Source organism: Ictalurus punctatus, chromosome 28 (genome assembly GCF_001660625.3).
Source record: "Ictalurus punctatus breed USDA103 chromosome 28, Coco_2.0, whole genome shotgun sequence".
Lineage (NCBI taxonomy): Eukaryota > Metazoa > Chordata > Actinopteri > Siluriformes > Ictaluridae > Ictalurus > Ictalurus punctatus.
This window is the reverse complement of record NC_030443.2, coordinates 2603559-2626273: the sequence shown is the minus strand read 5'-3', so window position 1 is coordinate 2626273 and position 22715 is coordinate 2603559. Positions and strand designations below refer to the sequence as shown.

General features: G+C 41.3%; 1 protein-coding gene across 1 annotated transcript; it reads left to right on the top strand.

The window, feature by feature from the left end:
- The first annotated feature begins 83 nt into the window (after window positions 1-83).
- si:ch211-284e13.4 (insulin receptor substrate 1-B) lies at window positions 84-17041 on the top strand. The gene is made up of 3 exons (XM_017460611.2): window positions 84-2319; window positions 4125-7334; window positions 16703-17041. Exons 1-3 carry the CDS (start codon window positions 1968-1970, stop codon window positions 16708-16710), a joined length of 3570 nt encoding a protein of 1189 aa, XP_017316100.1. The 5' UTR covers window positions 84-1967; the 3' UTR covers window positions 16711-17041.
- Window positions 17042-22715: the final 5674 nt, after the last annotated feature.

The following is a 22715-nucleotide window of genomic DNA, read 5'->3' as shown; positions in this document are numbered from 1 at the left end:
AGTGTATAATGAGAATTTGTTTTGGATGTTAGCTCTCACACTAAACATTGTGCAAAATATATTTTGTGTATTAAATTATCAAATGTGGGATCACCCCTTCCATGTTCATTGGTAGAAACCGTACACATTAACAGCACATTCAACTTTAAGTTTATGCTTCTCCAAACTCGAGTTGCAAAACAGCAAATATAACAAAAAAAAATTGTAAGGTGAAATTATAATATATTAAAGTCGACAGAGATTCATTTACAATAGACCTGTCAAAGTTGCTAGTTAACCAGGCAAAATGGCAGAAGATAGCTTAATGCTTAGTGTCGGGTAAGCCTAATGACAGTTCATGCAAATACTGAAGTGCATGCAAATGGATAAACAAATCAGCATTACACACCCTTTGTGTTTGCTTTTGGACAATGTTTTAATTTCATGGTGCATTGTGAAAAAAAAGAGGTTAGATTTAAATTCTTCCAGTGGTCCTGTAGTAGCCTACCACTGCCTATTCACATTTTGTTTTTCTCTTCTTAAACCCACCAAGTTAAAGCTAGTTCAAGGTTTTTAATCAGTGAATGAGGTGAATTATTATTTGAGTTGGGAGCAGGGAAAATACCAAAATGTCCACAGCAGTGGTACACCAGGACCAAAAATGACAAACACTGGATTACATTTGAAAGCTAACACTTTTATATAAATATAAGTATTTTAAACATATTTTAAACCAATAGTAAATTTGTGATTTTGACTAACTGGAGGCACACTGCTGTGTGTTATATACCAAGGCAAATTTAAACAAAAGGTCAACCAGCAGATGTCGTAGCCGCACAGAGCAGTGAATAGTCTTGTGTTGCCAGATCGTGTTTCTCCGACACCAAGCTGCAATTAATGACATTGCGTAAAGCTGGAAGATCGATAATAATATCGCTTGCTGTTGACGCATGCGATTTCATGCATGTAGCGTTTAATTATTTAATATTTTGAAATGGTTCATTCTTAACATTATCCATATTAAGCCGAGACTGGCTAGGATTTAAGGAATTCAATCTGGCAACCCCATCTCAGAAAGAGACGCGCAGACTTGGCAATGAGCATGGAAGGGGTGATCCCGCATTTAATAATTTAAATAAATAAATAAACGATGTACGAAAATAGTGAAAACGGTCCGGTTTCTTCTTCTGGGGAAAAGAGTTGTCACTCAGCCTATAATGTGGATCCTCAACACGTAAAATATGAGAAAGGCACACAAAAAAGGAGAAAGAACAAGATTAAACCAGAGAAGCCCATGTTATCATTAGGCTACTACAGACACGGGGTTGCCAGATTCTCACCCAAAAGTCCTTCACTGGGTTGTGCTGAAAAGTGCTTGGGTTTGTTGACAAAATTTGGGATGATTCTTCTAGGCGAACATTTACTGTTTATTATTAAAATGGAAAGAAATTCATGCTACTAAATTTGAGGAACTGGATTGAATGACTTTACTTATTGCTCTGAAGAAGAAGCTTGCTATTATATATATATTAGTTAGGCTGTACTCCTAAATAATTCAGTGATTAAGTAGTAAATACGATTATTGTTTTGCCATGATGCCCGATCCACCTATGTGAATCTGCACTGTTTCAATATAGGGAATGTATTATGCACAGTGTGCATTGGGATGGAAACATAAAAAAAAACAATCTGGCAACACTGCGTACAGTAAACAGTTGTGGTGCGCTCTGTCGCGGCACGGCCTTCAGTGCAGACGTCGCGCGTGCCGCATGTGCGCGCCTGTCGGTTTGGATTCGTGTTTGAGTGCACAGGACGCCAGCGAGACTTGAAGGAAAACACACCTGCTCTCTTATTTCGAGGGCATGATGAGAGAGAGAGGAGGAGGAGGACGAGGAGGACGAGGACCACAGAGAGCATAACGATGAGTGAACGTGCAGCGTAAGGATTTTTGGTCAGGGAACGAAGAAGAAGAAAAAAAAAAACCAGCAATGGAGAACCAAACGATCACGGAGCCGCGATGCTACGAGGACGTCTGCAAGAGCGGCTACCTGCGCAAGCCGAAATCCGCGCACCGGCGCTTCTTCGTGCTCCGCGCGCCTTCTGAGCGCGGCCCTGCCCGCCTCGAGTACTACGAGAGCGAGAAGAAATTCCGGAGCAAGTCGCCGGTGCCCAAGAAGGTTGTCGACCTGGAATCGTGCTTTAACATCAACAAGCGAGCCGACTCCAAAAACAAGCACATGATCGTGCTACACACCCGCGGAGAGAGCTTCGCCGTGGCCGCGGACACTGAGGAGTTGCAGAACGAGTGGTATCAGGCCATGCTGGACCTGCAGTGCAGAAGTAAGCAATAATAATAATAATAATAATAATAATAATAATAATAATAATAATAAATGCACCCTTATGATCTCTGTATCAAATTCGCCATAGTTCCGCCCATCAGTTATCCTAATGTACATCCCTGCTGCGCGTGCATAAGCATCATGTCAAATGCATTTCCCCACACCCTAATCGTGTTTTGATGGAAGCTGACTTAAATTGCGCGTGCAGCACGGCGCAGCTGCACGCGCAGTGTTTCAGCGGAGTGTCGATTGTATTTTTGATATTTACCCATGTGTACTGTTTTTGGTGCAGTCGGGAATCACTACGGTGTCTGTGCGCGTGTGTGCATGTGAATGCGTGTGTGAGAGGGTGTCGCATTGTGCAGGGGAGGCTGCTGCAGCGCGCACGGTCGTCTGTTTTGGGGTTTTAGCACGTTTGGTGCGCGTAACCTACATTTCCGTGCCACAGCAGCGCGTGTCGGGGAGGGCGTCCGCAGCGGCGACGTGTTTTCATTGGGAAACGGGGTTTCCTTCGCACGTCTCTCGTGTCTTTGGCTGCCGTGGTCTCCCACCCCATCTTGCATGATCACAGGGTTAAACGAGGGCATCGGATCGGTGGGACGTGATTAAGCGATGTGCTCACCAGCCAAAGCCGTGTCCTTGTATACTGGATTGCCCGTTATAAATCTCGTTTTATCTGCTTGTAGGTAAACGCCCTTATCCCATTGCCGACTTGTAACCTACTCCCTACAAGCACGTTTACTATAAGCAGACTGTGTTTTTATTTTCCAGTGTATCACATTTACAACTCGTGTGTGGTATACAACCAAATGCATAACCGAATAAATATGAACCAGCCTTAATTGAAAATGCATTAAAACTATTCCAGCGTATTCACCGTATTTCTTGAAAATGTGCATTATTGTGCATTATGTATTTAAATTTATACATTAATTTATTTGTCCTTTCTGTCAGGGGGTCAGAAAAGTAAATTCCAGACATGTTTTTAATCATCAGTGAAAACATTGAGCATTTTGCAGTTCATTCATTCATTCATTCATTCATTAATATTCAGTAACTGCTTTATGCTGGTCAGGGTCACTGTGGATATGGAGCTTATCCTTGGAAAAACAAGACACAAATGCACCCCAAATGGGATGCTAGTCCATCACAGGACACCATGCACACACATTCACACACTCATTCACACCTAGGGCAATTTAGATTAGCGCAATCTGCCTACCAGCATCTTTTTGTGAGGCGGGAGGAAAATGGAAAACCCGAAGGAAAAATAACATGGACACTGGGGCGACATGCAGAGAAACGGCTCACAGAGAGAAACCTGACCTCAGTGTTTTCTGACACACTATATGAAAACTGTAGGCTTCATAATCTTCATAATTCTGTTTCAATATTAATAATTCTGTTTTAGTATTGGGTGCATGGTGGCTTAGTGGTTAGCATGTTCGCCTCACGCCTCCATGGTCGGGGGTTCAATTCCCACCGTGGTCCTGTGTGTGTGTGGAGCTTGCATGTTCTTCCCATGCTATGGGGATTTCCTCCCCTGGTCCAAAGACAAGCATGGTAGGCTGATTGGCATGTCCATAGTGTGTGAATGTGTATGATTGTGCCTTGCGATAGATTGGCACTATGTCCAGGGTGTATCCTGTTTTGTGCCTGATGCTCCCTGGGATAGGCTCCAGGTTTCCCATGACCCTGAAGGAAAGATAAGTGGTATAGAAGATAGATGGATGTTTCTTTAGTATGCTATTTGTATGCCATTATGTAGTTTCATTTGTTCATTTGTATCTGTTGTCACTGCAGGTAAGACCCCAGAAGACTATGGCAGTGGAGGAGAATGTGGACTGCTATCCCCTGGCCCTATTTTTAAGGAGGTATGGCAGGTGAAGCTATGGCCCAAAGGCCTAGGGCAAGCAAGGAACCTGATCGGCATCTACAGACTCTGCCTTACTGATAATACAGTCAACTTTGTGAAGCTCAACTCGGATACACCTGCTGTAGTGCTCCAACTGATGAATGTGCGCCGCTGTGGCCATTCAGAGAACTTTTTCTTCATCGAAGTGGGCCGTTCAGCCATGACAGGACCTGGAGAATTTTGGATGCAAGTGGAGGATTCTGTAGTTGCACAGAACATGCATGAGACTCTTCTAGAAGCTATGAAAGCCCTGAGTGAAGAATTCCGTCAACGGAGCAAAACCCAGGCAGTGGGTACTTCCTGTGGAGGCGGCACAGCCTCGAATCCTATTAGCGTGCCATCACGACGCCACCATCCAAATCTGCCACCTTCCCAGGTAGGCTTCTCCAGGCGGGCTAGGACAGAGACTCCTGGTGTGCCTCACAGTACCAACACATCTCCAACATCTCGACATGGCTTCTCCCGGTCACGCACAGCTAGTATTGGCGCACGGACAGAGGATAGCAGTGGCAGAATGACTGCTCTCAGCACCAGTCCAAGCCTCAATGGCTCCTCTTGCTCCACCACCCCTACGCTACGACCCAAACCCACGAGAGCGCCTACCCCGGCCAAGATCACACTTAGTTTGGCGCCATACACCCCTAAGAACCCAGCACCTTCCCCAGCCCCTAGTCTCTCCTCTAGCTCCGGGCATGGATCCGAGTGTGGACTGAGTGGAGCTCCATTAGGGACAGTGCCCATCTGCACCTATGCTCGGATCCCACAGAGAGTGTCCATGTCAGGCTCCCCGAGTGACTATGGCTCCTCTGATGAGTATGGATCTAGCCCTGGTGAGCACTCCCTTCTTGCTGCAGGTCTCTCTACTGCATTAGTAGATGGCTCTACTAGCTGCATATTAGTGGGTCACAGAGACACCGCTCACAAGAGAATGCATGGGCGCAGGATTCTTCGACGCTCCTCTAGCAGAGAGTATGAAGCTGAGCGTAGGTTACATAGCAAGCGTACTTCTCTTCCACCTTCTACTGCTCGGGAGCGTATAGTGCCTCATTGCAGGGAAGAAGAAGATGAAGAGGATGAAGACTACGCAGTGATGTCTCGCAGCACCAGCAGAGAATCATTCACCTCACGTCGAGGCTCAGGAAGCTCAGTAACTCCAAGTGGGCAGGTGGAAACTTCAGCAAATAAAGGTGTCAATACAAAGGAGAGTCTGGAGAACACATCGATTGACAGTGGTTACATGTCTATGCTGCCAGGTGTTACAGCTCCTGCAAGTCTGTCTCTTTCAGTGTCTGAAACGGAACCAAAGGGAGGGGATGAGTACATGACTATGACCCCCAACAGTAGTGTTTCACCCCCACAGAACATCCGGCTTCCTGTCTCTGAGGGCTACATGATGATGTCCCCCCACAGCAGCTGTTCACCAGATCTACATGGAATGAGTGGGTGCTTGTGGGGTAGCAGGAGCAGCATGGAGAGTCGAGCAGGCAGTGACTACATGAACATGTCACCCATTAGTGCCAGGTCAGCCTGCAGCACACCACCTTCACACCCAGAACAACATCCACTACAGCCCAAAACTGTGTACTCCTACTTTTCCCTGCCACGGTCGTATAAACATACCACCCTCTCTACTCGCTTTGAGGATAATTTGGGAGAGGGGAGGAGGCCAGAGGCAATTTCTAGGGGTGAAGGTGTTTCTGGAAGGAGGACTGGACGGGGTGGTTATCCCAGTAGTGCTGACTCTGCTGCTGGCCCCAATGGAGGTGGAAACCTTTCCCTGTCCTCCTCATCATTTTCTTCCAGTTCAGCAAGCACTGAGAGTTTGGAGGACAAACCTCTGTCCCTGCCTGCTGGTGGAATTGGGAAGGCCACCAGGTCGAGCACAGGACACAGGGTAGGGGGTGTTCACCCCAGAGATTCAGCCCACCATTTTCACCAGCAGAGACGAGGGCCAGGTGTCCAGAAACAGGGTCATCCACAGCAACGAAAAGGCAGACCCTTTAGTCTCTATGTGGACATGTCCAAAGCCAACACCCTACCAAGAGTCAAAGAAAATGTACAGCCATTAGTACCCCAAAGCTCTGGTGAATATGTTAGCATTGTTTATCAGGGTGATCAGGGAAAGTGCAGCAGAGTGGTAGCAGGTTTAGATCAGGGGAGCACTGTGGTTGAAGGGCATTCAGGAGCCTTATACCAACCGTCTGCATGCCAAACTGGTGGTACCAATCTGCCCCGCAGTTTCTCAGCACCCCTCTCGACTTCCATCTCTGTGTCCTCAGAGTATGTTAACATGGATTTGGGTCATTCATCATCTCCTCTGTCCTGCACATCTCTCTCTTCTTTCAGTCCCACCCCAGCAGTAGCTCCAAAAGCAAGAGAGAATCCCACGAGGGCACCTCAAGTGGCACAGGAAGCTGAAAAGGCACACAGAAAGAGTGGTATGTCCACTTTGCCGTCTGGGGATATGACTGGTGCGCCTTTCACAGGCAACACAGAAATGGCATTTGGATTGGCTATAGTAGAAAACCCCTTGCATGGTCCTAAACCTGGGCAAACAGCTGAGCAATCTTCTATTGAGCAGGAACAAAGCATGGATTTCCACTCACCCAAGGTATTCCCCAAGTTAGACCAAGGTGCCAGACTAGTCAGAGCGGAATCATCAGCAAGACGGAGACATCGCTCAGACACCTTCAAGGCACCTCCAGCACTCTCTCCCTCTTCCTCCTCCTCTATTTTTGTGGAAGCTCCCCAGGCCACTACAACTCGATGCCATGGGCTAGAGAGTTCCCTTTGGGCTACTGGGCAGCCATCTGGTCCTGGGATGGCAGCTCTAACTACAGCCCAGGCTTCATCTTTGTTACTAGAGCAAGGTCTAAATTACATTGACCTTGACTTGGCTGGTAAGGACAACCCTCAAATGAGCCTGGATGGATCTTCTGGGCCCCACTTCACTGTCCTGGGAGAAGGGTTAACAGTGGGATTAGGTGGAACAGCAGCCGGGGGAAGCAGCAACTCCAGCATCAACACATATGCCAGCATTGACTTTTTCAAGTCAGAGGAACTAAGAGTCCACCAAAATAACAGGAAAGACAGCAAAGGTTTGTAATTGATTATAAATTTACATTGTTGGTGATTATTATTTAAATTTACAAGATGATCATCCAAGTGGAATGATTCCTAGTGATAACAGAACCCCCAGACAATGACCCAGAATGATGAATAAGTGGTGATTACCCTTGGAAAGAGTTAATATACACATGTAGCAAATGTTACATACTCTTGGAATCTCTGTTATTGCATTGTATTTTTTTTTTAAAGTATGCATTGCCTTACGTACCAAATTAGTTATACATAACTGTTTTAAAACATTAATTATTTATTTTAATTTGACCAATATTAAGTGTAATCATTTGAGTTTGATATTATATGCTAATGAGAGACTTGTGTTATTGACATCTATGCTTCAGTGTATAAAATATTATTTATTTATTTATTTATTTGTGGAACTGGCAAACAGAGACATTGGTATTTTAATTATAGCAACGTTAACAGCTGAAATATTGGTGTGTCTTTCAGTCCTTTTTGTATTTTAGTATCTGAAGACGAGATGTAAGAAGAGTGCACACATGAAGGCTCCCATATAGTAGCGCTAATCAAAGACCAAAGTGTGTGTGTGTGTGTGTGAGAGAGAGAGAGAGAGAGAGAGAGAGAGAGAGAGAGAGAGAGAGACTGAGACTAAGAGTGCTAAATCTTATGAGAGAATGCTGGGTGAAAGCAGTAAGCATGGGTGTGTGTCTGTAAGGGTTTCCTTAGTATAGCTATTTACTATGTCATTTAACGCATGCTCTGTGATTAGAGATAATTAAGAAAGTGTTAAAGCATGTGTGGGTTTGTGTAGAATATAATGTTTGCGAGAAGGCATAGACAGCTGAAACTGTGAAGCTGTTGTGCATTACAGTTGAAGTTGTGCAGCCACTGCGTATGAGTCTGGGCCAGATATTTTAGGTGCTTCTAAGGGATTCCACTGTGCAGCCATATAGCTGAATGCATACATTTAATGCATATAGTGATTGTGGGTAATTATGGCCATTTAGGCTCACTCCTGCTGAAAATGGCCTTGATCATTGCTTAGTGTCTTCAGTGCTTTAGTCTCTCTCTCTCTCTCTCTCTCTCTCTCTCTCTGGGTGGTTTTACATATGCAGCATTTAGTCCACTTGAACTGAACCCTGATATGTTTAGCTGTTTAGGCTTGGCGTTTAGACAGGTGTGAACACAGCAATCACGGTTGGTACAGGCCATAAGAACCATTAAGAGATTGGATCCTGCTTCTCACCTGCTTCGTTTCTTTCTTTATTATAACTGTATGTCCACAAGCGTTTTATTCAGCTTGAACCACAGCAATTTGCCAACAATTACATTTTTTTTTATTTAACAGACATTCCCTCACATTTTCTTGACGTTAATAATAAAAATGCAGTTTGTTACCAAGAAAATACAGCATCCTCTGTCCTGAAGTCCATGGTGGAAAACTTAAAGTTACAGCTTTACGTCCAACTGTCGCGAAGCACTGACACTGGAGACTCCTTTCATGAATGTTAAATAAACGTATTATGCTTTTTTTTGGTGTGAAATAACAACATATTTTAATTTGTTAATTTTTAGGCTGCGATGATGTGAGTAGCCGTCATATACGCAAATATCTTAGAATTAGTTGTTCCTCTAGAAAGAATAGCATATTTGTATATTTTGCTGCCAGAAATAGTATTAGAGCTGCTCTTACTTGACCAGTCAGAATGGACAATTCTGGAGTGCTGTGGTATAATGTATTTTTAAATGTAAAATACAAAACTGTTGAAATCTCACTCCCTGCGCATATTTTGCCTGAAGTACATTAGAAATAGTCAAATCCTATCTAGCACATCCCCAGCCTCACATAGAAAGACTGTGGTCCCTGTAGGACATGAGTGACTTTCGGTATGTCATCTGTAAAAAGCAGTGAAAAGGTGGAATAAATGCAATAGCTGATATTATGAGGAGTGGGAAAATATGTATTGAAAGGCAATACTGAGAGAAAGAAAATGCATTTATAAGTTTTCATAGAAATGAAGTGGAGCTAAGCAGTCTGGATGCAGGAGGACGAGCAACGACATGAAGTCTAGAGAAGGAGAAACCTGTTGAGAGACAGTCAGTGAGTGCAGAGTGTAAGGCGTCATTGCGAACGAGGCATCACAGAAGTGCAATGAACCCAAGTGCTGAGGTGAGATGAGGTTAGGTGATATAAGCTGCGAAGAGAAGAAGGGCCAGAAGAAGAGGCATTGGTAGCAGAGGGAATGAGTGGAATAGAGCTAGTAATGCCTAGGACAAAAGGTGTCCCAATTTTTGCGCTTGTCTTAAATGATTATCTTCCCAGATTACCCTGTGGCGTGGGATGTAATCTGGGAAGATAATCGACTCATGGTTGCCCCGAATTAAAATATTAAGCATGTTTGATATTTCAGACTCAACATTACTACTCCTGTAGTGTCTTTGGAGTGAACGGCAACCCGAAACCAGAAGCACTGTTTGCCAGGTTTGTGTCGATCTGAAGTCACGATTGTTCATGAGTAATTCTGGGAGAAAACAGAAGACAAGAGTTAAGTAGTGGGAGTCTGTCTCGATGCAGAACTGTCTAGACAGCCAGCTTGCTTTGGGTCAGAGAAGCCATAATCAAGCCAAAGAACACTTCTGTCCATTGTATAGAATCACTAATTAGTTTCAAACTAATTAGTTTCTCTGTGTGTAAGAATGCGAACCCTCATATAGGTATAGTTGTAGTATATTAGGGTTTGAATCTCCGAGTATAATAGAGCATGGTTTCTGAAACCTTTGCAGTCAGGGACCTCTTTACCTTAACCAAATCCCATTGATCTTATGTGTTTTTATTTATTGGTGATGTTTTTACCTTTGGTCTTCCTCTGTAGTCTTTTTGTCCTGAGCTTCTGTGACGTCTGTATTTCATGGAACACTTTACCTCATTTTTTACTGGTTACTTTTTCTCAGTTTATCACTTTTATGCGACTATTTAGCCACAATAGAAGGACGTTTTTTTGTGGGGTTTTTTTTTTGTCTATCTGCAAGCCAAGGAACATAATGATACTGATAAAACTGGAATATTTCCTGTGGAAGAGCAAACAATTTGGCAATAACATTGGTGCTCAAGGACCTTGGCTACAAGCAACGCACCTCATAAACATCATCAGCGATAATGCTGTTTTAGCATCAATAAAAATTAATGGTTTAATATGGAAAGCACTAATCTGTAATGTGCGGTTGGGAAATATTGTTCTACACACATTGAAAACCATCCAAGCTTAACATCAGTGGTTTACCGTTGTTATGTCTCATGGCTTGCCATAAGATGATTGCTTAGAGCGGCTTGGAGTTAAATGTCACGCTCAGTTCAATGCAGATCGATTGATCCCAATGTGGGAGGTTTTGGCAGGAGGCACATGAGCAGTGATTTACATGTACAATTATTTATTTACTTCTGAGTGTTTGCAAAGAGCTCACAATGGATACTCCTTCCATAAATGCTAAATTAACAACAATGATGCTCAAGACATCATAAAGAATATGAATGACCAAATCCACATCTTACTATACATTACTTTGGTTTTGTAATGTAGAGCAATTCATTCCTTCTAGTACAACAGTTTGTAGATCGCAAATATTTGAGAAAAATACAAGGTAAATTGGTGGTTTATGACACCCGTGACTTCTTATTGCTGCATCTCAACAGTGTTAAGGCTGGTAGAATATCTTGAACTCAGATAGTGTCAGACATTTTCAAAATATGCTTTGTAACAAAAAAAAAAAAAAAAAAAAATATATATATATATATATATATATATATATATATATATATATATATATATATATATATATAATTTATTTATTTTTTTGTTTGTTTGTTTTTGTCTTTGAGACAGTAGCGTCAGACTCAGACCTGACCATGACCTTGAGTGCATAACACTCTGAGCACTTGGCCTCATATTCTCTCTGCGAGCTCTGATGTGAAAGGCCCTAGAATCGAGAGAGACTTGCATGCTTAAAAACGGCTCAAGGCGTATTGTTGCTTTTTTTTTAACGCATCATAAGTCAAAGGAAGCTTTGACTTTCTTAGTGATGCCAGTGATATTGCCTCTCTATTTCACTTTCTCTTCTTTGGCTACTGTGCAATTGTGTACATTTTTACCCAGTTAAGTATATCTTGTTGTTTATGTATGTATTATATCCATATATAAATCTTTACACTTGTCTGTGTTTAAATTGGAATGGATTGTTAACTGTTCTGACACACACACACACATACACACACACACAATCTTTTATTACCTATGAGAATAGTTCTATTTTCTTTCTGCTTTACTGTGGCAGAAAAATATGTCTACATGTCATTTGGGGCCCAGGAAATGACCTCACAAGGTCACAGTTATCATGTATTCCATACCTATACACACCACTGTTGACTATTTATCTACTTTCACACATTTACATTTCAACAGTAACGTCTTGCCACGAGAGTATGAGTGTGAACGCAAGTTGAAATCCTAGGAAGACGCAGAAATCCACCTGGGATAAGAGCTAATACAATTCCCAGGTAATTATAAGCAGGGTCCTTGTGTGAACAGGACAAACACATTACCAGGAAAGAGGATGACGTCTTATTGTTTACTACTGTTTACTGTTTGCAAGTTGTGAAAGCCTAAACTGGTTGTCGTTGACTAGTTGAATAACACCTTCGTTAGTCACCACAGTGGGGATGTCGACTAGTTTGAGAGGTGGGAAATAAAACAGATATGAGGCAGCCAGGAAAGAAATCAGGTTAGATTAAACCCATTCTACAGTCCCAACAATCCCACCTGCTCCCGCAGTTACTTTTCCTCGTCCTTTAAAGATAAATATAATTTCAGTGAAATCCTTGCACTGTGGCATAGTGAATTCCATCACTGCATGAGCACATTCGATGCCACAGTTTGCACATCACTATCCAATCCCACTCAGCTAGTTTAGAGTGCGTTAGCAGAGCACGCCAGCTGACAAAGTCTGATCCAGACTTGTTTTCGGATGCTATTCGGCCTGGAAAAACCTCCCCGGTGTTGATGTAGACATGGCAACCAAGGAAACTCGCTCATTGAGCTGTATGCAGAGGGCTCTGTTGATGGACATGAGCTTCCATGCTGCACAGTCTCAGTGTCAGAATCAGCAATTTCAGCTGAGCCACCAGGTCATCCACACAAGTGCATTTTATTCATTGGTACATCCTTAAAGAGTGAAATCTGATACACAGATTGATTTTTTTTGGTTGATTTTTATGTTGACAGTATGGCATAAAAAGCATTGAAGCTAGGAATGTCAATGGCTGTTAAATTAAGTGTAGTTTAAAGCATTATTTACTGTTTTTTTTAATCATCATTTATTGATATGATTTTTTAAATTATTTTAATCATCATTTATTTATATGATAATGATATCATAATTATCATTTATCAATATTATTTATCATATATTTAGCGATGTCCTGAATCCTTTTTTGCTTTAACTCTACAAAAGATGGTTGGTTTAGTCCTTTATTGAATTACTGGTCGACTAATAAAAATTAATAGTCAATGAACCCTAGAATAAAGTCACTGAAGTAGAAGAACAGAAAAAAAAATGAATGAGGTAGTGGCCAGTTGTGCTGAGGACAAAAATTTCCATCAGTAGAATGGTTCAGCCTTGGTACTGACATGTTCCATTGATAGGAAAGTTAGAGAAAGTGGTGTATGTACTGAGAAGACACAGGTGTTACTCGTATTCAAGGGTTTGAGAGGAAAATTTCAGCAAATTAATTAAATGTGGGATTTGTTATGCTTCACATATTGTCTAATGATATAATAATAATGGAAAATAAATGAATAACCTCATTGTTTATTTATATGAACTTATTACGGACTTAATTTGTCCTGTCTTCTTTTAGATCTGATCTCTCTGCTGCGTGTCAAACGTGTTGACTTTTCGTATGTTTATCGACACGGCGTACGTGCATGCACACCCGTAGCACGCCACACGGTTGTCTCCATCCGTGTTCTACTTGTCTGTTTCTTCCTCTCTCTGTCTCACTTACTTTCTCTGTCTCACTTTCTTTCTCTTTCTCTGTCTCTATTTCTTTGTTATTGGAAGTAGAAATAGTGAGTCAGGGGCACTCAAACTGAACGAAGTAGAGAAGGAGCGAAGGAAAAAGAAGGACGAGGAGACGGAGAGATGTGAAAAGCCACTCTAAAACAGAGGTTGATTCATCCTTTCTTTTGTGATAGCTTCCTGTCATGTAGGTAGAGAGAGCGAGGGATTCAGGAGGAGGAAGGGGGGGGGGGGCGTATGAAGAGGGATGTTTTTCAACTTATCTCAATGAAGCTTAGTCAGATCAGACGCTATGCCTGAGCGTGTGTGCGCGCGCGTCACTCTGCACACGCACACTTCAGTTTCAGTGCGGAAGGTTTGCTGTGCATGGATGTTAAGTGCTACGTAAGGAATAAAACACTCGGGAATGTTCTGTTATAAGAAAATGATCGATGACATGGAGGTAGAGTTACTGTTCCTACCAATGGCGACGTAAATGTAACAAAAAATACCACTATTACACCTTGACTACTTCATGTCATCAGCACCTCAACTAGTTTCCCATCAATTAAAGGGTTTCTACAGGGATATAGAGATATATCTAGAACTTGTATTATATTTCAAGTGTATGAAAATACAAAAGAAGCTGTTTTGTTATTGTATCACACTATATCGTGTCCTCCAGTTCGAGTTGACATTTCAATGATTTGATGCGTCTCCCCCACGGTTATATACAGTAGGCTGAGAGAGAGAGAGAACAGAGTAGATTTACATTCAGCAGCAGGTCATAACAACAAGCTTCGTGCTTTATTACTGCTTTTAATCTGTCAATGAAGGACAACAAACTCATTTCTGAACACGGTTCTGTTCTTGTAACCTTTTTTTTGTTTTGTTTTGTTTTTTTTTCTCATTTGAATTCCTAAAATAACAAAAAGAAATCCCTCTCAGCAGGGTTTAGGATATTTACTACATTAAGAAGTAAGGTGGGGGGCAGTGGTGGTTTGGCAGTTAAGGCTCTGGGTTATTGATCAGAAGGTTGGTGGGTTCAAGTCTCAGCACTGCCAAGCTGCCACTGTTGGGCCCTTGAGCAAGGCCCTTAACCCTCTCTGCTCCAGGGGGCGCTGTATCATGGCTGACCCTGCGCTCTGACCCCAACCTCCTAACATGCTTGGATATGCGAAGAAAAGAAATTCACTCTGCTGTAACGTATATACGACAAATAAAGACTCATTATTGTCATTAATGATGCAGACAGCAGCAGGTTTATTAGGGTCTGCTGTCACTTTAAGACCTGATGCACAGATCCAATATACTGTATTGACACACCTCTGATTTCTTTCCCAACTGTTTACATTGACTTAAGACATAACCGACAGTGTTTGCATGAATACTCGACCAGACCTGCATTTCGACATTGTGTGTTTGTATTTATTTGACCGTCCAAGTGCAATTGTTTTTTGTGTGTGTGTGTGTTTTTGGTTTTGTTTTGTTAAATAGCACATTTGTAATTCAATTATTATTATTAGCTGCTGATCTAGAAAATTCATTTGAACTGAGAATTAAGAATTGCGAATTCAACAGCACTCTAGTATAAGTGTTTGTAATATGTCTGGCTCGCATGTCTGTTTTTTTTTTTTTTTTCTTCGTGTCTCTGACTGTGACCTCGTCTGGTCGCTGGTGTGTTGCCAGAGATGTCTGTGTGCACAGACTTGTCCAAGCACACACAGCAATATATTATAGTGAAGAAGAAAATGAGAAGGAGCGACAGAGAGTGAGAAGGGAACAGAGAGAGAGAGAGAGAGAGAGAGAGGAAACTGAGGGAGCTGAGGAAGCAACACAAACAGTGATAGACCGAGAGAGTGTAGAGAAAATCGCTGAGTGCCAGACAGGCCTGTCGAGGTCCCAGGGGAGCTGTTCAATAAACGCCTATGTGTGTGTAGAGACGGCCAGACTGAGGAAGAGGCAGGCGAAAGACACAGAAAGTGAGACGTTGGATAGCACCAAGGGAAGTTAATGAACTCCTCAAACACTGAACAGTCACTTCTTCCTCTGCTCGTTGACATTATTAAGAATCATGTCATAGCTCTCTGTTGTTATTACCCATGTGCATGTGTGTGTGTGTGTGTGTGTGTGCGTGAGCTGTGTGTGGGTGGGGAAGCGTGGGTCGCTTTTGTGGAAGCCTAGGTGAATATGCATGGTTACTTCTGTGTGTGTGTGTATATGTCTGCTCGAGTATAATGCCTCGTGTCTGCAGTCTCCGCTATGTTGTTGGCTATAACACCAAGTGTCTTTGAGCAAGAAGACATACTTTCCTAACACAGTCTTAATGGATAATGTTGACAGTCAGATTAGCATTATTGTCTCATAATAATGAGTTCTCAATGTGATATGCGTTATTATACAACACCGCTGTCGAATTCTCTGATCTGTTTGGTCAGGAGGTGCTGAGATCATTTCTCTAGGACATAATTTCTATAGTAGAATTTACAGGGACTTGTGTGGCAGATTATTCACAAGAACTATACAAAGAAACTACTGTAAGAAAAAAACCCCAACCCAATCATTGATGTATTGAAGCTTTCTGTGAGTAGAAGTTTATTTAACAGTTATGGAAGGAGTCTCCAGTGTCACCACGTTGCAATAACCTGTCATTAATCAACTATTGATAAAAAATAGTTCTTGGTAGTGGAGTGTAGCTTACAAAGGCATTTAATAGACATATTATAGATGTCTAAGTAATACATCTGGGCTGTATCCTGTCCTGTTAAGGCAGTGTGATCTCATCCACATACACGCGTACACACGGAAGACGATTCGGCGTGCTTATATAAGGAATACGTAAGGCGTGAGGTGAAAGGTAAGACCCGTGCTTCAGTGCAATGAAGTTCAAGAGTAAACACGAGAGGATGTATGGGTAATTACATAACAGGATCTATGTCTGTTCTAAATGGATGCAAATACTGATATGAATAGGAGGCGTACTATTCTTATATAAATATACATATATATATTTTTCACCTTTTTTCCTGTTTGGTTTAACAGAAACGTTCACAAGGCATCTGGTTGAGACAAGACGTGTATATTTAATTTCTAAAAAGTTACTGGTGCAAGCCCACTTTTAAATCCTAATACTGATGCAGATAGTGTCCTTGTGTTACAGCCCTACTACATATAATACGCGCTGCTGCACCGAGCCGCAAGAGCAGCATGAGGATGTGGAATTATTTAGAGTGTTGGATGCGGGTTAACTGGCAGCTGTTGTTGTTTTCTGCACTCGCTGCCTGATGCAATAATTCTCATTCTGTTTGTCTTTCTTTCTCTTTCTCAGAGTGCTGATCATCCTGCTTGGTGAAGAGGAACAGATGTGTGTGTGTGCGTGTGCATTAGAGAGCGAATGCGTGGGTGTGTTGTATGCGTCTCCGTGTGTGTGAGTTCTGCAGGTGTGGACGCTCACCTTGTAAAAAATCTTTTGTTTCCATCGGTTACAATCGGAACAAAATTTTGCCAAAAGACTATTGGTCATGACAAACCATTCACACTAAGACGGACATCTCCTTCAGCCAATCGGGAAGGATTAAAGCAACTCTGACTGCCAACCAGGAGCCAATGATATTCCTTCCTGTCCCCCCCCCCCGTCATTATGAAAATTTCAAAAATAATTGTAATACAGATGCTACGTAGTCTAACGATAGATGAGAAACGTATATAATCTACTCTACATAGTATTACCGAGAGAAGTATATATGAACTTTTTTTTATTTAAGAAAAAAAAGAAAAAAAGTGCCTCATTTTTGATTGTAGCCATTTTTACACAGGTCCTGATGTTCTCTGTGAGAGGAAAGAGCTTTCTGTTTATTGTCGCGCTCATCGTCTGTCAGTTTGTGTTCCCTTTTCCTGAGAGTGAGAGAGCGAAACCGAGCGAGAGAGAGAAATAGAAGAGAGACCGAGAAAGGGATTGAGAGAGAGTTCCGTCGAATATAGTTTGTATCTGATTGCCTTACTGTGTGTGTCAGATGTGTATGTGTATATGTGTGTGTGTGTGTGTGTGTGTGTGTGTGTGTGTGTGTGTGTTTGCATCATCTATGCTGTGCCATGCTGTGCCTCTATACTCAACCCAACAATGGTGAAACATACATGAACACATGCTGACGTTAACACATATTCACACACACACAAACAAACACACACAACCATAAACCAAGACCTCAAACTGTATTAAACTGCAGTATAATTCATAAACACTGGTGAACACGTACATTTATCCTCAATAGCTGCTCTTCTGCTCCTTTGAGCATGGAGGCATCAGCTGACCGGCTCAGAAATCCTGAGTGACTGAAAAAGAGATTACAGTGTGTGTGTGTGTGTGTGTGTGTGTGTGTGAGTGTGTGTGTGTGCAATTGTAGTCTCCATTTATATTTATTTTTAGTTATATAGCCAGGGTAATTACGTTGTATTAAGCTGCGACAGCTTCGATTTTATCGCTTTTACACCTCACACACAGACTCACTTGCGAGTCGCCGCATCTACATGCAGTTCTCAACTGACACATTCAAGTGCCTCCTCAATTCAGCTACAGTTACAGGAAAACTCCACCCTGAAACACATTCGATATATTTATATTCAAATATTCGTGAATCCGGTGCTCGTCTGTTGCTTGGCGTTCTATTTTGATCACGACTGCGAGAAGCCCGCGGTTGTGTACCACGCTGATGTCACGGGTACACTGGTATTTCTAGCGCAGTTACAACGCCATTTCATTTTTTTCTTGAAATCCAAAGATCTCAAACGTAAGTGATCATGGTCAGTTTTCACTGTTCGCTCCTAAAAACGAAATTTAAAGCATCGATTTAACGAGAAATCCAGCATCGTAATGGTGGAGATGTGGGCGCAAACGTTGTCCTCAAAGTCCTAGAATGCACACTATACAAGACTCCGCTCTGATCTACGAGACGATGAGCGTGATGGCGGTGAAGCTTTGGATGTTGAAATGTTTGAGCAGATGAGGAGGTGAGAAGACTGGACAGACTAAAGGACTAAAGCACCGCCGCATTCGCTCTCTTTAAGTAGAGATGAAACGAAGGCTAAAGCCCAATGCGCCACTGGGGGGGGGGATTGTTTACCGAAATGAAACAATGTGACCACCAATGACCGAATGAAAAAACTATATATATCAAAATATATCTTGGGTGCCATTGAAGATCACACGTTTATTATAAAGATTAATATGCAAGCCATTCAGGGTGGAGTTTTCCTTTAAGATCACACCAGTCTGACTAACATATGCTACAGTAGAGAGAATTACACAAACTCACATCAGCTACAATCAGACGTCCGAATACAATATTTTTTACACTCGACAGTATGCAACAGCAGGACTGTGGTCTTACAAGTATTCTCCCATACACAATTTTATACACCACGGTTTTTACACACTCCGATCCGCCGCACATCGCCATTCTTTCGGCTAGACTAACTGTGTTTTAACGTTCATTCTAAAGTGTCTAAGGGTGAGGGTTTCCGCCGGAGCGCTTTAAAATCTGGACAGGGTCTTTTTACAATAAAGAGATAGCGGTGCCTCTCTAAAACACCACTAAGTCCACTTTTCCTGGAAAAAAAAAAATCTTTTCTATCATGGTCACAAATTTTCGTAATAAATCCTTTTTTGTTGTTTTTTTTTGTTTGTTTGTTTTGTTTTTTTAAAAAAAATAAATAAATAAAGAAGAAAAGATTTTAGATATTTAGATCGGACCGCTTGTTTCGACCTACTAAATTTCGACTTGCACTTTTCTAATCAACCTTTTATTTCAGTTTTGGTGAAAAGCTAGCTGCGATATCAGTGCCAAGATTCTCTGTAGTATTCATGCATCAAACGAGCCAAACATTTCTGCTTTGATTATAAAAAATTTTATATAAAATTTCTTAGAAGTACATGAAAACTTGTTCAAGTCAACTTGGAGCAATTATAATGTTTATGAGAGTGGGAAGTGGAGCTACGCACGCTTCAACACAAGAAACTGGAAGGTTTTGAGTTCAGATCCCTTAATCAACCCTTACAGAAAAAAAAAATCACATGAAGTTCACGTGATCAGTCACCATAAGTCACGTGAAAATGACACGAGATATTTCAGATTATCTTTCACATGTAATGCACGTTGTTTTCATTTTCACATCGGATTCGTTCATTTTCACGGGTTTTTATTTTTATTTTTTTTACACACGCGTCGTTTCTTTTTATATTATTCATTTATTTCGATGTGAGTTTTTTCACGTGTTCAAGAATTTTTCAGACGTAATTCATTTATTTTCCTTGTATTGTTGTTGCTTGTCGTTTTTGCACATTTCAGATGAAATTTCATTTTCTCAGATGTAAAATTCTTTGTGTGATCATGTGATCATATTGTTCACACCATGTTTAGTTGGGTTGTGCAATTTCAGGACGTAACATGCACCTTGAAATGCACCTTCACATGTTATTTTCTTTTTCTTCTCCTCACACATTTATATGTGGTAAAAACTTATCAGTACATGTGGAATGTGTGTGATTTTTCTGTAAAGGAACCGAGAGAACTCTTTAACCCGCAAAAGCTCTATTATTGGATTATTTAAAATAGTTTGCCAAATAAATACATGTACTGTATTGACTCTGACACAAGGTTATGTTGATTACAAAAAAAAAATTCTGTACATTTAATTGGTTATCCTTTTTTTTATTTTTTTTTTTAGAAAGACCCATTCTGCCATGCAATTTACCCAACATATATATCTCAGCTACAGTATAAAGTACCTTCTTCCTTCTACCACAGATTAGCAACAAGGCCAGGTGGTGCTGCTACACGTACACATGGGGTCATGTCTTAAAGACCTCTTTTGGCCCTCCTCTTTTTCCCCCTATAGCCTACATAAGCCTGCTTAAATCTATCACAGGAGCTGGCCGGTGAAACAAATAGAGCATCTCGAACGTAAACGAGTGTGTATGTGGTGTTTGTGTATGTGAGGCCATGTCTGTCTTTCTTGTACTCTTTGCTCTTGCGCTGATATGTGCGTGACCACTGTCTGATTTGTTTAATCTCTCTTTTATTGCCTTATTGTCTGTATTTAGCTCTTACACAAACCATGGCAGCTGTAAAAAAAAGAAAAAAGAAAAAGAAAAAAAAAAGAAAAGAAAAAAAAGCTTTGCATCCTAGAGCAGGTGGAATTCAGTTCTGTACTTTAGAACATTTTTCCAAATTCTGGCCGAGTCTTCGCTCTAGAACAGCTGAGATTTTCTTTGGGTCTGAAGATCCTTTAGTCCGGTTGTATGTAGAAATTTTGCGTGTCTCTGGCCTTTGGTCTGTGAAGCAAAAATAAATAAATAAATAAACATGGTTGAGTGTGATGTAGAAATATGGCCAAGGCCGATGTATACTCGAGAAAAAAAAGGACATGATGATCATAATAATAATAATAATAATAATAATAATAATAATAATAATAATAATAATAATCATTTTAAATTAAAAGCAAAAGAAAGAAAGCCATGGCTTTCCCAAAGTACCTGCCATTTGTTGGGAAAAAAAGGGTTTGATATGTACAATCAGGGTACTGTTTATTGAGATTTATCCTATTCATGTATATCTGGTACTATTGAAGAATCCAATGACAATGATGTATAAAGAAGACTAAAGAAAGTATTAATAGGGTCTGGGGTGTGTACTTATGTGTATAAGGGGAATCAGTCGGGATTTGGGAGGGTATGGGGCTTATATGGCACGGCTATGATAGAAATTTCTGTTCAGTTCAGAAATTCCTTCATGATTATTGCCTGTGATGTAGACAATGTCTTTTTGTTTTATGAAAAAAGAACAATGGAAATGTGTCTCGTGTCTTTTTTCCCCCCCAAGTTTGGTGTGGCTTTCTTTTGTAATAGCGCGTAACAAAGGTGCTTGAATGTGTTTGTGTGCGCATGCATGTTTTTATAGCCTACCTAACGGGGACATTTGGCAGGTCCCCATGAGGAATACTGCTTTTTTTTCTTTCATTAAAAAAAACAAAACAAAACAGAACAAAAAAAAAAAGGTTAGAGCTGCTTTAATAATGATGTCAATGGAAGGTTCACGCAGTGATAGTGAGACATGTGTGTGTGTCTAGACAGAGACTCCCTTCCAGACTAATGAGATATAAGTCACCTGCCAGGCATCATGAATGTAAGGGACAGACTGTGTATGTGTGTGTATATCCTACACACTAGTCCTTAAGCAGAACACACACACACACACACACACACACACACACACACACACACACACACACACACACACTTCAGTGTGTCCGTACCTGAGGTTGGCTCCTAAGGACACCATGTGGTTCGGCTAGGAAAAAAAACCCAGGCAAACCCTAATTGCTATTTTCCAGTGGCAAAGAAAACAAGCAAGCTTGCCTACACAGCACAGCACTCGTTCATGATATTCATGCAGTGCAACTTCAGTGGATTTCCTTCAAATAATCTGGATCAGTTACACACATTTGACATTCCCAAAATATGGTGGTCCACAAGTGCATAGGGGGTAAGTGGAAAATCAGCACAGTCAGGAGTGTCAGGCTGCATTGACCGTTTCTGGTCTAATCACAATTACATTTCTTTTTTTATTAAAAAATGGATATATAATATATAAGAACAGAAATAAGAAAAGCATGCTAAAGTATACCAATCAGGCCAACAATACAGTTCTTCAACCCGGTGTGGTTATAGCCAGTGTTAGAGTGCCATCTGGTGTACAAAACGAGTACCTGCTTTTACACTACCACATCATTAAACAAGAAATAGCCTACTGAATTAATTACTACTAGGTTTAGAAAACAGACGTCTCAACTTTGCTAACAAGAAAATTCTAGAAAAAAACAACAACAACAATTTCACCACAGAAAGCTTTAGCAAATATCAGTGGACGAGACAGCTATTATAGCAAGAAGCAACAGTAAAAACAGCAAAGGAAAAGTTACTGCTACTCCATTTTACTTACCAAAACAGCCCCGCCCACCTGGCTTCTATTAGCTTACAAGATGGACTTGTGAATTCACAGGTCAAAGTTCACCCTGATAAAATAGGCACCAAGTAAAAATAACGGTCTTTCACGTCCTTTCTTTTTCAGTTAATTAATGAACCTTTAAACATTGGTGATTTTTCACTGGCGTTTTATTTATCCATACATCCATCCATCCATCCCGCTTATCTTACTCAGTATTGCAGGGGAGCCTTGTGTCTATCCCATGGAACTCATAGCACTACATTTTGCCAACCCATCACAGGGCACAATCTCACACACATCCAGACACTACAGACAATTTGGAATTGGCAGTCAGCA